Below are 12,774 nucleotides of genomic sequence, written 5' to 3'. Positions count from 1 at the left end.
AGTGGCTGTGGATACAATCACACCCGTGGCCCACAAAACTCTTCATGCTCATAGGTAAAATATTCCCCAATGAACAGTTTCCAGTGGCCCATAATGTAATGCAATGTTCTGAAGTGTTGGTATTGTCCCAGGTCTGGTAAGAGTAAAAGCTCACTGTTTGGCCTCCTGTGCTGATGCGCTATCGGTATGATTTTCTCTGCTTTTCAAGTGGGAATGGCAATGGCTTCTCCCCACTTTCACCTTTACAACTTTCTGACCTCAAGGCTTTGAGATTTTTTCAGCTGTAAAGTTTAGAAACTTTCATTTAAAAAATGGCAACACAACAAGCAAAAAAAAAAAACAGATGTAAAAAGAGATTCTCCGGCCATCCAGAATGACAGTTACAGAAGCATTAAGAAAAGCAACAAAAAATACAAACCTTGCTATAAGCATCACCAGAGCTGGCCATGTGTATCCATATGTCTTAGTTGCACGTTATCAGGCTTGCATAGATTTCTGCAACTTGTTGAAGGCAAGAAAGTATACTTTTATCTTTTAACTATCTGTTAGCACCAAGGAAATGCCACATGATATGTGTGTACACATCATTCCGAAGTTAAAATACCAGGAATATTCCAGTCTAAAGTTCTTTTCTCAGTGAGAACAAACCCAGTCCAGTTACTTAAGTTTTTTTAAAATAAGACTGTTAGGTACAGATTTTTTATAGGCATCCAAACACACGTTGTTGTTCATTCTTTTTCTCTTTTTTGCACATATTTTTTGCACAGATACATTCAGCTATACTATAGACAGACCTGAAAATAATTGAAGGCTGCCTATTCTGTGCAACTTGAACAGCATTTTCCACTGCAGAGAGTGACAGTTCCTGTCACTAGGCTTTTTATATCTCCATGTCAATGAGGAAAAAAATCCTATTGTAAAGCCACGTTGGTTAACCGTTTTGAAAAAGCTGCTTATCACCAGCTAACCCCGGAGAAGGAAAGAAGCAGGGGTCCTCCCCCCTGCCCCCCAGGACTTTTTTGATGTGATGTCATCTGGGCTCGGGTTGTATTTATAGCCTAGAGCCACGGAGTCAGTGTGGAATCCAAACAGGAAAGCTAATCATTAGTGTATCAGAATGCACAGAGTAGAGAAAAGCAAATGAAGATGACAGCATATCTATAAATGCAAGAGAAAAGAGAGTAATTCTGTCATTCAGCTGTCTAGACTGTTTGCTTTATAATGTAAAGCTGTGAATGAGCCAGCGAGTTGCGATTATGGCATAGTAGCTTTGTAGACATTCAGAGACAGCGGTGTGGAGACTGAGGGGATTTACTGAGTTCCTGTCATGTTGGGATGTCGTACGTGGTGCCTTTAAAAAAAAAGAGGGAGGGGAAAATGCCCTGGAAAAATAAATTAGCTCAGCTCTTGCAGCTTACAAATTAATGAATAAGGAATTCAAACAAAAAGAAAGCTCCTATATGTATAATAATCCTTAGATTTGTGCTCGGCAAAGAGAGAAATGTATATCGTACAAAAAGCAGTATTTTTTCCGCTCTATGAAAATGTTGAAGCCCTAGTATTCACTTAGCTCTTTAACTCCTGCTGTGAGTCACTAGCAAACATTTCCAAACAGTTAAGCTTGCTGGAGTTGCTTTTGAAGAGTTTTCCTTCTTCTTAATAATGTTGATATTTTTTCATTTGGAATCTGTTGCAGTGCACAGCCTTTATTATCTGTATATGTGAAAATAGTAGGAGCCAAGAAGGTAATTCCAGCTGGCATACCAATCTAGCATCAACTGCAATAAATTACTTCGCAGAGAGCATGTTCTGTTACTTTTTATGGTCATGTTCTATATTTGTATGTGCAGTGGAAGAGATCACATGACCAAACCACCGGTTGATATTCCTGTTTGTGTAAGTCCCAGCTAATGGCTGCTGGATACAGGCTTATTCAGCACGATGGGATTCTTCAGTTCATCCACTTATTAGAAATTATTTTCTGATGCCAAACTTCAAACAGTAAAGCAAAAAAAAGTCTATTATAAATTGTTTATATGAGATAGTAAAAAGAAGATGGAAAGGTAAAATAAATTAGAATATTGCTATATTCTGTGAGTTGTTTAAAAAGGTATTTTGAGACCATACGTTTACATGTTGCTTGGGCAATTCAGAAGATGTATTTTAACATAACACTTCACAAAATATTATTAAATAGTTTGGATCTGAATTTTCTATTCCCTATAGTCTAAGCCAAATACAATTCTGATTGAAACATTATTATGGTATAATAATTTTAAAAGTTATTAGTGTTCCTGAGCAATTTTATCTGTTTAACAATTTTTTTTTAATTTATGATCACGAATACTAATGTACAAGATCACTGCTCAAAGTCATTGCACTGAATTCTTTGTGAATGGTAACTTATATACTGTCTTCTCTTTATGAGTTGTTTCATTTCACTTTAAAAGTTCAAACAATTTTAAGAGTTGCTTTGAGGGCATGAATAATCCATTGTTCCCATACTGGGAACTAGTTAATGAGATAAATTTTTCTGTGAATCAACATAAATGTATGCAGGATGAGCATAGTCATGGTAAAAATCACTACAAACAGATTTAAATGACAGATGCAGTTCAGACTATAAATGATTACGTAATTTCTCATTAAAAAAAATGCTGAGTTCATATGACTGCCAGAGCTCATGGATTTAATTACTAACATTGTGCAGACAAACATTCCAATTAAATACCTAGCTTAAATATCCAGATTCTACACACAGGTGGGAGGAGAGGGGTAGAAGAAAGTGAGAGGTAAGGGAGGGCTTTCCCTTTTTTTCCTAGAAAAGGGAAAAAAACCCTTGAAACCCAAGAAACTGTGTTTGAAGTTAGACTTAGAGCCATGAGAACAAATCCTGAGGTTTTTAATTTTTTCTAGTCAAGCAAAAAATATATTGTAGGAACAGAATAGTTGTGGCAATTTCTTTGAATAAAGGACTCATTCTCAGAATTTTTATGTAGAAATCAGAGATGGAGATTTACAGTTCCCTACTCTATGTCAGTGTAGGATTGCTCACTTTTTCTCACTTCTGTTTTTAAAGTACTTCAGTAACAGGACTCCTGGGACTTCTTATTCTGCATCCTGGCAGGATTTGTTTTCTAATTACCTTGACTTGATTATGTCATTCCATTTCCCACTACTTTTCCTCATACTTACTGGGATCACCCTTACTGTTTACCAAAAATACGAAGAGCGGGATACTCGTCACCTTGTTAATTTATTACTTACTTATGTAAAAGAGTTAAAGCCAAGTTTTGCTGCCATTCTACTCAGTTGGTTGACTGCTGCAAACCTGCACCTCTGTATCTAGAAATAGCTTAAGGAAGAATTTGGTTCAGTCCTTTTAAGGTCCTCAGGTCCCAAACTTACAGAAGGTGCCAAGGGTGACTTGGACAGAGCCTGGGAGTCCTGAGCTCCAAAGGGAACCCCTTCCCCCCTTCTGTTCTCTGAAATCTTGCCAAACTGTTGACATATTTCTGTTATCAGCAAGCCTACAACTGCATGCGACATGTGGTCACAGCCGCAGTGATGGACCAACTGACAGTTTTCAGTCGCTAGCCTGCTGCCTTACGGTGTTTACAGGCTCATTTTTGGATATTGTGCAAATTCTTACTCAGTTTTAGGTCCACTTTAATTCTTGATTATTGCTTCATTATTGCCAGTCTCCAGATAGCCCCCTGACACCTGTTATCTCATAATTTTGTCTCAAAGGGTGTTGACTGCATTTAACCAGCCTCAAGCTCATTATATTTTCTGATCATAGAATCACAGAATCATTTAGGTTGGAAAAGACCTTTAAGATCATCGAGTCCAACCGATAACCTAGCACTGCCAAGTCCACCACTAAACCATGTCCCTAAGCACCACATCGACACGTCTTTTAAATACCTCCAGGGATGGTGACTCAACCACTTCCCTGGGCAGCCTGTTCCAATGCTTGACAAACCTTTCAGTGAAGACATTTTTCCTAATATCCAACCTAAAGCTCCCCTGTCGCAACTTGAGGCCATTTCCTCTCGTCCTATCGCTGGTTACGTGGGTGAAGAGACCAACCCCCACCTCGCTACAACCTCCTTTCAGGTAGTTGTAGGGAGCAGTAAGGTCTCCCCTCAGCCTCCTCTTCTCCTGACTAAACAACCCCAGTTCCCTCAGCCGTTCCTCATAAGACTTGTGCTCCAGGCCCTTCACCAGCTTCGCTGCCCTTCTTTGGCTACGCTCTAGCCCCGCAGTGTCTTTCTCGTAGTTAACTTCTGTGGGTATCCTTGTACCATTTCTCTTTCCTCACTTGGGTTTGCCAAAACTCCCAGGTCAATAGCCCCTGCAATGAAAAGATGGATGCATATGAGATTCAGTTCTGCCCCAGGGGCAGTGCACTCAGCTGGAAGAAGGCCCAGAGACACTAGGGACCCAGGGAATACAGAAGGCCCATGATCAGTGCTACATCTCCCAGCCTGTACGGAAGAGAAACAGAGCCAGAGATGCGCATTATCGCACACCTCTAGACTGGCTCACATCAACACCACCAGCCACAGACTCTCCATCCGTTCACGTTCTGTGGAAGAAGCGGGCTCCAGTAAGCAAAGGCTCCTTGCGCTTGTTTACTCCAGTACGTCTGTACTTGGACTAAGAACAGTATCACCCCATAAGGAAGATATTATCGAAGGTGATACTCTGTATCTTGTCTAGCTCCTCATCTGATATACCTGCTAAGCAATTCTGGGGATCCTACAGACTCTTATAGGAATTCTGCTGTATCCTAAAATAATGTCCTAAAATCACCAGGCTAGTTTTTAATCCCTGTAGCGATGTTCATATTCAAACTGCGCCATGTGAGATCCCACTGAGCTATGCCGATGGGACACTCCCTTTGCCATTAAGTATCATATTCTTTATTTCTGCTAAACACAAATCCAAACTAGTACACTCCTTTCTCTGTGCTACACAATGGTTTCCCAGGATTTCTGGACTGTGCACGATCTTCTAAAAGGGAAAGCACTGGGGATACAGCTGACTGAAAAGCAGGGTTTTTCGGTTCACAGGTTATTTCAATTTTTTCTAATTTTACTTTGGTCTATATCAGACCACAACCAATGATTTTTGAATTCTGAAAGTTATGCAGACTCCAGGACTGCTTATTGAACCTGGCAGTCTTACAGTTTCTGTCTGGGGACATCTCAGGTGAACCACATGAATGTCCAAGGCTGGAAGCCTGCACCATCTAACATCGCTGTCCTGGGACATACCCCATGTGAAACCTAATTGGCCTTAGCAAACACTCGTCAGATCTCAGATGTTGTGAACAAAACAATTGTGGCTCAACCGAACACCATTGTCTGACAGAACTTTGCTATCTGGAATGCCCTGGGCCCCACTGACGTGGACTATGATCACAGCAGCAAAAATTGAGGAGTAGTAAATCAAAAGGTTTAAAACAGTTCATTAGTGTAATTGTTCTCGTTGATTAGGTGTGGGATGTTGCCTGTGTGCCTAAAGCAGGAGGACCCTTCCTTGTTGAATATACTGCCCATGGAGAGCTGTAGTGGACAGGAAAACAATATATAGAGCGTTCAAGTCCATTTAAAAACCAGCCAGAGTCCTGGCCAAAAGCGTTGGGTGTGATTCTGCATTGCTGTAAACTGATGCATGCAGCTGGTATCAGGGCCTGGATTTCTCCACTGGTTAGAAGCTATTTGTCTTTCACGTTCCTCTCCGTTTGCCCTCCCTCAGAGTTTACATTTCAAAATAAACCCACAAATGACTAAAGTATTAATTTGTCATGTGGGGTTATGGTTTGGTCTTCCCTGTTTTTTTCCCACAAAGCACAAAATTGCTACAGCTAATATTGGCTGTTAGATTGAGAATTTATGTGCTATCTAAGAGGAATAAAAGCCAAATACCAATTAAGTCACTTTGGAAGCACACAAATGTGTCTAAGCTTCTGTGCTGATGAAGCTGACCAGACATTTCTGCAGATTTGTCTCTCTCTGTCATAGTCCTGCTGTTGCACAGCAGTGAGTTGAAGTGGCAAAACTTGTACTATTGACAAACAAATCAAACACTTGTTACACCACTATGTTGAAGATTTACAGTCTAAGAAAACAAGACCAGAATAAGTTAATGTCTCTCTGTAGTTAGTTAGGAGGAGACCTTTGAACCTTGAAAATATCAGAATACTAGAGGGACATGAATGTAGTGATCATAGAGAAAGAGCTCACTATGGTCTCTACTGCCAATCAGAAAATGCTTGCAGAGAAAGCATTGGATTAAGGTGCAGTAGGTTATACTGCAATTTTAAGAGCAAAACTGTGGTACCAAATGTGGAACACTTTCTCCAAGGAGAGATGGAGATAGGCAGTGCTAAAAGAACAGTTTGACAGCTGCCAACAAAAGCTGGTAGTATTTCACTATGCAAGTAATAATGAAAAGAAAAAAAACAGTAAGCATTTGAGGAATCCCGATGCAGCATTGGGAGGCTCAAAGTTACCAACTATCTTAGATTCACCTCTGGAAAAAAAATATTTTCTGTATACTTAAAGAAAGAGATTATTCCTCAGCCTAATCTGAACGCTGATTCCATTCAGACTGTTGATACACAGCTACAACAAAAAAGATAGGGCTTTCTTAAACCACATATATACAAAAAAAGGACTAACTTAAATTTTAAAGTCTTCTTTACAGATTGCCTTTTACAAAATACAAAATATGGGAAATTACAGTTAGTCTACAACTATGTTAGTTCTAGAATCATAGCCACTCATAGCAGAAATGCATCTCACTGGTGATCACTGAAGCTACCAGTATCTTATTCCTATAGACACAGGATGGGATTCTGCTCATCAGCTTTAACTGTCAAGGTAGGCATGTTCTGTAGGGTGTCTCTCTAGGCTCTCTGTACAGTAAATGGCAGCACCTCTAAAGTGCATTCTTCACATCTAGTAATGTCTTCTAATATATAGTCTTCTAACATCTATTAGTAGGTGGAAAGAATTCCTCAGGGACATCTCTCTCTTCATTTACAGTAGAGGGAATCACGTCTCAGCTGAGAGCAGATGCTCACCTTTTAAATTTTTAGAACTGAGTGTGGCAGATGCTATCCATGACAGCTTTCATCCCTTGAAAGGATGAAATGTGGGATGGGACGGTACTAGGCTGTTTGCAGAGATAATGGCTCTGTCTACATTAGTGTTTTAGTTCACAGTGGGACTATATTTTTCCTTCAAATCAGCCTCATCTACTATGCTGTGATTCACATTGTAGAGCAGCCTTAGGGTGTACAAAGTGGGTATCTTTCTGATGAAGTTAAATGGAGGATACACTCCCAGACAGCACCTAAACCACTATTTATAGCTAGTCCAAAATAGCCCCCCCCGCCCGTGTACAGTGAGAATGTCAGGTCCTCAGCACCAACTGTTTTGCTCTACAGAACCATTCCCATTTAGCTGCACTGCTTGCCAACATATACAAGGACAGCTGAATCAAATCAACTCCATGTTCCAAACTTGCCTGTGAAAAATACAATGTAAGTATGATGGAGATTTTGAACTGACAGAAAAAAATAACAGAACTGTAGACCATGGAATAAAGGTTGTAGACATGCTGTTCTGGTTGCAGCTGAGTAAAATGAAGGGGCTGCTGATCCCAAATGCTCTCAGCTTTCTTTTACTGCTCCTACGCCAAAGGTTGCCACCCCCTCAGTTAGCGTAACTTAAAAGGGTATTTGTTCCCTCGCCATGTTTTTTTCATAATAGGTCAGGTTGATTTAAACACTGTAATAGTGAGGTCTGAATTGTGTTGCCACCCATCAACATAAAAATTCTTCAGTAAACAATCTCACCCCTCAAAACCATGTAAGATTAGCTTAAAAACACATAAGATCTTTAAAAACCGTATTTTTATTTACCTGCTGGGTTTTGCGCCTTTGTAATTCATGCTGGCAGGTTTCTGGACAGCAGTGGTCCTGAGAAAATACCCGTTTTCTCAAATTAAAGCTGAGATTTCCAAGTAATCACTGGCTCAAGTAGCCAAAGTTTAAGCAAGCCACTCAGTTTAGTGTGACTTCACAGGCAAATCACAAAAATCACAAAACCCAAAAGTTTGGCCATTCTCCTGAATTAAATCCATGTGCCCCAGTCCTGTTAAACCTGTCATCTGGGGAACTTCTCATGTGAGTATTACAAAAACGTGAAGAAGAAAGTCTGTTTGGTGCGGTCTGTTGGAATACTGGTATGCCAGGCCATTTTATGAGACTGGGCTGAGACTGTTAAGTCTCTGAAGCCAAAGCCTAAGGCAGTTCTTGTTGCATGCTGTAACTTTTTTGGAGTGTTTTGGCTAATCACTGCAGTAGTCTTACTACTCTTGATTTTCTATTAAGAACTATAAGACATGGATCAAAGCTGGCTGGTTGTTTAGGTAATAATATTTAAAAAGACTATCTGGTTTTAATAATTATTAAAAAAGGACAAAGGCATACTGGGAATTACTTTTGATATTTCTAAATTGTGCCACTGTTGCATTTTTAAACATTTCAGCAAAACTGATACAATACAGGAATGGTGTTTATACAGACTCTTAAATTTCTGTTAAACAACTGTGCTGTGTCTTAAATGACAAGAAATTTTATCTAGCACATGCCAAAGGCATGCTGAAGATTTTTCCAACAGCTCTGATTCATCTCCTTGAATTCATTTTTTCTTAGAGATACAGTACAGACAATAATTTTATTAACAACCAGCTGTTTTAATATTCATTGCAATAAAGAGATTATTCTTCTAGAACCCTCAGCACAACTGGTTCTGCATTGTAGAGCCAAACAAGACTGATTACTGCTAGAATTAATGAGTCTTTCTATACCCATATGCCATATACACTATAATTCATCTGCAGTTTAATCACCAACTAAAAATTTAGAACTGACTGCGGGGAGACAGGACTCAATTAAGTGATTCCTTGCAAGCCGGTATTCCTTTGTGTCCAACCCTTACACAGGAACTTGGATCACAAGAAGCTTGCACAAACACACACACACACACGTTTTGTGCAGCCAGCCAGCAGCCCTTGCGAACAGGACAAGTGCCCAGCGGAGGGAAGGCAGGCTGTACTCTTCTCCCAGTACATCTCACATGGGACAGAGCTGAGCAAAGCCTCAAGCCCTTTGTGGCTCTTTCTGGTGTCACTATGGTGCCAAAGGAATGATTACTTCAAGCTACTTTCCTTAGCAAGGTATATTTCACCTTTAAAACTCCCACAGGGCACTTTCTCTGTGAAATTACTACTGTGAAATAAATCCACTACATTTTTATAAACGGTTGATTCACTGGACAAGTTAAGTCTTGTGGTCTGAGGGATAGAAATTCTGTCTGCACCACTGACAGAAAAGCCTCACAGAAGTGGTTGCGAGTTTTTCTAGTAGGAGTAGGAGAAGGCGTGGGTCTTATGGTACCATTCAGGAAAACGTTTGCCCTGATTTTGCCTTCTTATCTGTAGATATCAAAGTGTTCTACCAAATGAAACAGCTATATTATCATCATTTCATATATAGGAAGTTGGAGCACAGAAAGGTAACACAGCTTTCCTGAAGGCTGATGATAATTTGGTGGGAGAGCTGCAAAGAGAACCCCCATTTATGGACTCCCACTTCTGTGCCCTATCCACAGAAACGTGCTGCCTCCCAGTGCTGTCTAGATATACCAGGCATCTGTGGAGCTGTATTTTTAGCCCTGATATTCTCTTTGGCTGGAACTGGGCCATGAAGATTCACAGTAAGCTACGGACTGTAAATATCCCTTAGACTTTATGGGAGGAAAACTGGCATAATATCAAAGCAGAACAAGCACTTTCTTAAATTTCAGTTTTGTTAACTGCTGTCATACTTGAAAGATTTCCCTGCAAAATAAGAAAGAACCAACCAGCTGCAGCATGTTGTAAACAAGCAAAAATTAGAAAGAAGAATTCCTGCAGACTTTATCATGTTATGGCAACAAAATCAGTTTTTAAGAACTACAAATCATGGAGGTTTCAGGGCTTTTTCAGACTTAATGACATATGCTGGTCATTAAGCCATCAACAAAAAATCTTTTCATCTCCCAGTAATACTGTAAATATTTGTTTTCTCCCAACCCACTTTGTTATAGGAGAAGACCAAATATCCCCATGCATTTCAGATGCATAGGCCTTTCTCAAAATTACATTACCGCTAAAATATTAAGGCTCCATAGTTGGATAAAAATTCTTTTAAAAATGCAAAATCTCTTTTTGTCATGTTTTTTGGAGTATCTTTTGACCTATGTTGATCCATAGCAGACATGCTTATTTTAAGGTATCATAAAATTCTGTAGAGCTGAGGTCTTGTGGAAGGGTGAAAAGAAATATCTTACAGACAACAAAGATCAAGCAGGACATACGCACACATCATCTTGTGTGTGTCATGACAGCACTAGTCCTCAAAAATATGAGGATTAGTTGTCTCCAGCAAGCACTTAATTCCATTAAACAAGTAGTTCTGAGAAAAGGTGAGAAAAAATACAGAGTTCTGCTACATTCTGAGTGATTTCCGACTGAAGTGCCAGGGAAAATCAGAATGGTGCATGCTCTTTGGTGAGACATAGTATGGGTTCTGCAGGCATACTTTTGCAATAAAGAATTGGACTGTTTTTACAGAAACATTTTATAGGGTTGCAAGGTACAGCAGTTGTTTTGCTTGTAAACTAATGACTCCCTGTCCCTCAATGTGCTGTTTTTAAGTGGAAGAATTTTTCCCAGTAAGTTAGTGCTCTAAATTAGTTTTTCTGAGACACTAGGCCAGTGTGATTAGCATTCACTTTGCACAGGAAAGAGCTTGGATAGCTTCTACATTCATTCTGCTTTTCTCTTCACTCCAGACACTATTCCTTCCGCTCAACAGTCATTCCCCTGGATACCATTCGTTTCCGATTAACACAGGAGAATTTCCCCAAACTATGGCTTGCAGGCAGTATGTTTCCCATGAAATCCTCCCACATTATTTGCAGCCAAAGGAAATTAAAACATTGAAACTTACCAATAGGGAAAGCTAAAATTGATATTGCCTTCAGTGTGTTACTTTCTCAGTCTTGTTGCCAGATGATGAGAGGCCACTACCCTAACAATTAGTTTGTGTTTCTTATAGAAAGAACAACTTGGTTAATAACTTGAAAAACTCAAGCCAGTGTAAAGACTCCCAAAAAGTTCCAGGGCTTCCAGATGAAAAATACAAGCATTCTGCTAACTCTCAGCTATGGGGTCTCTATGGGTCTTAACCTGGGCAGCATGTAAAAATGCTGCCAGTGCTGAGAACAATTTTTGCTGCAACATGTTATTAATACTTAATGCCTGTGCATTTTGCCGCTGCAACCAGAGGAGGGTAATTAAATTGTTACTTTAATGTAGAGAATATGCTGACTTTTCTTTCCAGCTGTTAAATCAATGGGCAGGGAAGACAATGTTAAACCACAGGGTGGTTTTGGACCACCCATTGTAACAGCAGTGTCGCCTTTTCTTTTTTATTTTCTTGCAGAATGAGGTGGCAATGCTTCTCAAGCCAATATCAGAGAAGATTCAGGAAATCCAGAACTTCAGAGAAAGGAACAGAGGAAGTAAAATGTTCAACCACCTCTCAGCCGTCAGTGAAAGCATACCTGCCCTTGGGTGGATAGCAGTGGTGAGTGACACCAGGATTGTTGGGAGGGCTGTAAATGTGCTTCTGGATGGTGTGGCCCAGAATAGTTCCAAATCTTGCAGAACTCTGCAGTCTTATCTGCATAGTTCTTCAGTCTACTACACCCAAGAAGGTGTTTTGTAATATACCTAATACATCAGGGAAGGTGTCTGACTAATGTTTTACTTTCTTTCTCCTTCTGTTGTTTCCTGCGCTACCATGGGTTGATGGTCCTAGTCTCCTAAACCAGGCCCTTATGTCAAGGAGATGAATGATGCTGCTACCTTTTATACTAACAGGGTATTAAAGGACTACAAGCACAGGTATGTTGCCAAGCCTCAGTATCTACTAGCCAGAGAACAGCGCGTTAACCATACCAATAGGATTCACAATGCCATCACAGAAAGCATTCTGTAAACTAAAAAGCATTTGATAAATTGCTTGCAGTAGTATATTTTCCGCTCCTCATCTTTGACATGCAGCATGTTGCAGTAAGAATGGCAGCGAGCACTAGCAGTGCTGGTTTTCACTCTCTGCAAATTATAGGATTATATTTAATTTTCTGGCATTCCAGCATCATGAGCTTATATGCAAATGCATATTTACATATCAACGTGTGGCTAGCTAGCTGCTACGTGTCCTTGTCTCATTTGTGCACTCATACTGTTGCTGTTCTTGCTCTTCGCTTGAAAATGTGCATTTAGGTGGTAGACGTATACAACTGAGCATCTAATTCCATAACTCCCAATTTGATTTTTTCTGTACCACTGCATTGTTCTTAAAGAGCACAAGGAATTCACAAAAAAGTTCCATGAATGAGATCTGTGAGCTGACAGAGAAAGAGAAAACATACAGGTCCTTCCTATGACCTCTTTAAAAAGTCATGTATAAATCCTGTTGATTTGGTACTTTCGGAGGCCAGATTTTGGCTCTTGATTTTTATATCCCAGTTAAGAACAGTATTTGCTATTGAGTTTTTCCTCTTCTGTGAAGAAAACTTTATATATATAAAAATCTTTTGTGTATATTTCTATTTATTGTATATGTATAAATATATATTACAT

The 12,774-nt window shown here is 39.7% G+C and overlaps 1 protein-coding gene across 1 annotated transcript in view; it reads left to right on the top strand.

Annotated features, from left to right (window-relative positions):
* Positions 1-12,033, top strand: part of LOC104079557 (adenylyl cyclase-associated protein 2-like) — a gene marked incomplete at its 3' end in the record, with an annotated part of 34,671 nt that extends 22,638 nt beyond the window's left edge. Inside the window, exons 4-5 of the mRNA XM_009581633.1 lie at positions 11,570-11,713; positions 11,948-12,033. Coding sequence (XP_009579928.1) covers positions 11,570-11,713; positions 11,948-12,033 — 230 coding nt within the window. The remainder of the gene's footprint in view (positions 1-11,569; positions 11,714-11,947) is intronic.
* Between the last annotated feature and the right edge of the window lie 741 nt (positions 12,034-12,774).

Source organism: Fulmarus glacialis, unplaced genomic scaffold, assembly GCF_000690835.1.
Source record: "Fulmarus glacialis isolate BGI_N327 unplaced genomic scaffold, ASM69083v1 scaffold17107, whole genome shotgun sequence".
Taxonomy (NCBI): Eukaryota; Metazoa; Chordata; class Aves; order Procellariiformes; family Procellariidae; genus Fulmarus; species Fulmarus glacialis.
This window is presented reverse-complemented; position numbering and strand designations above follow the sequence as displayed.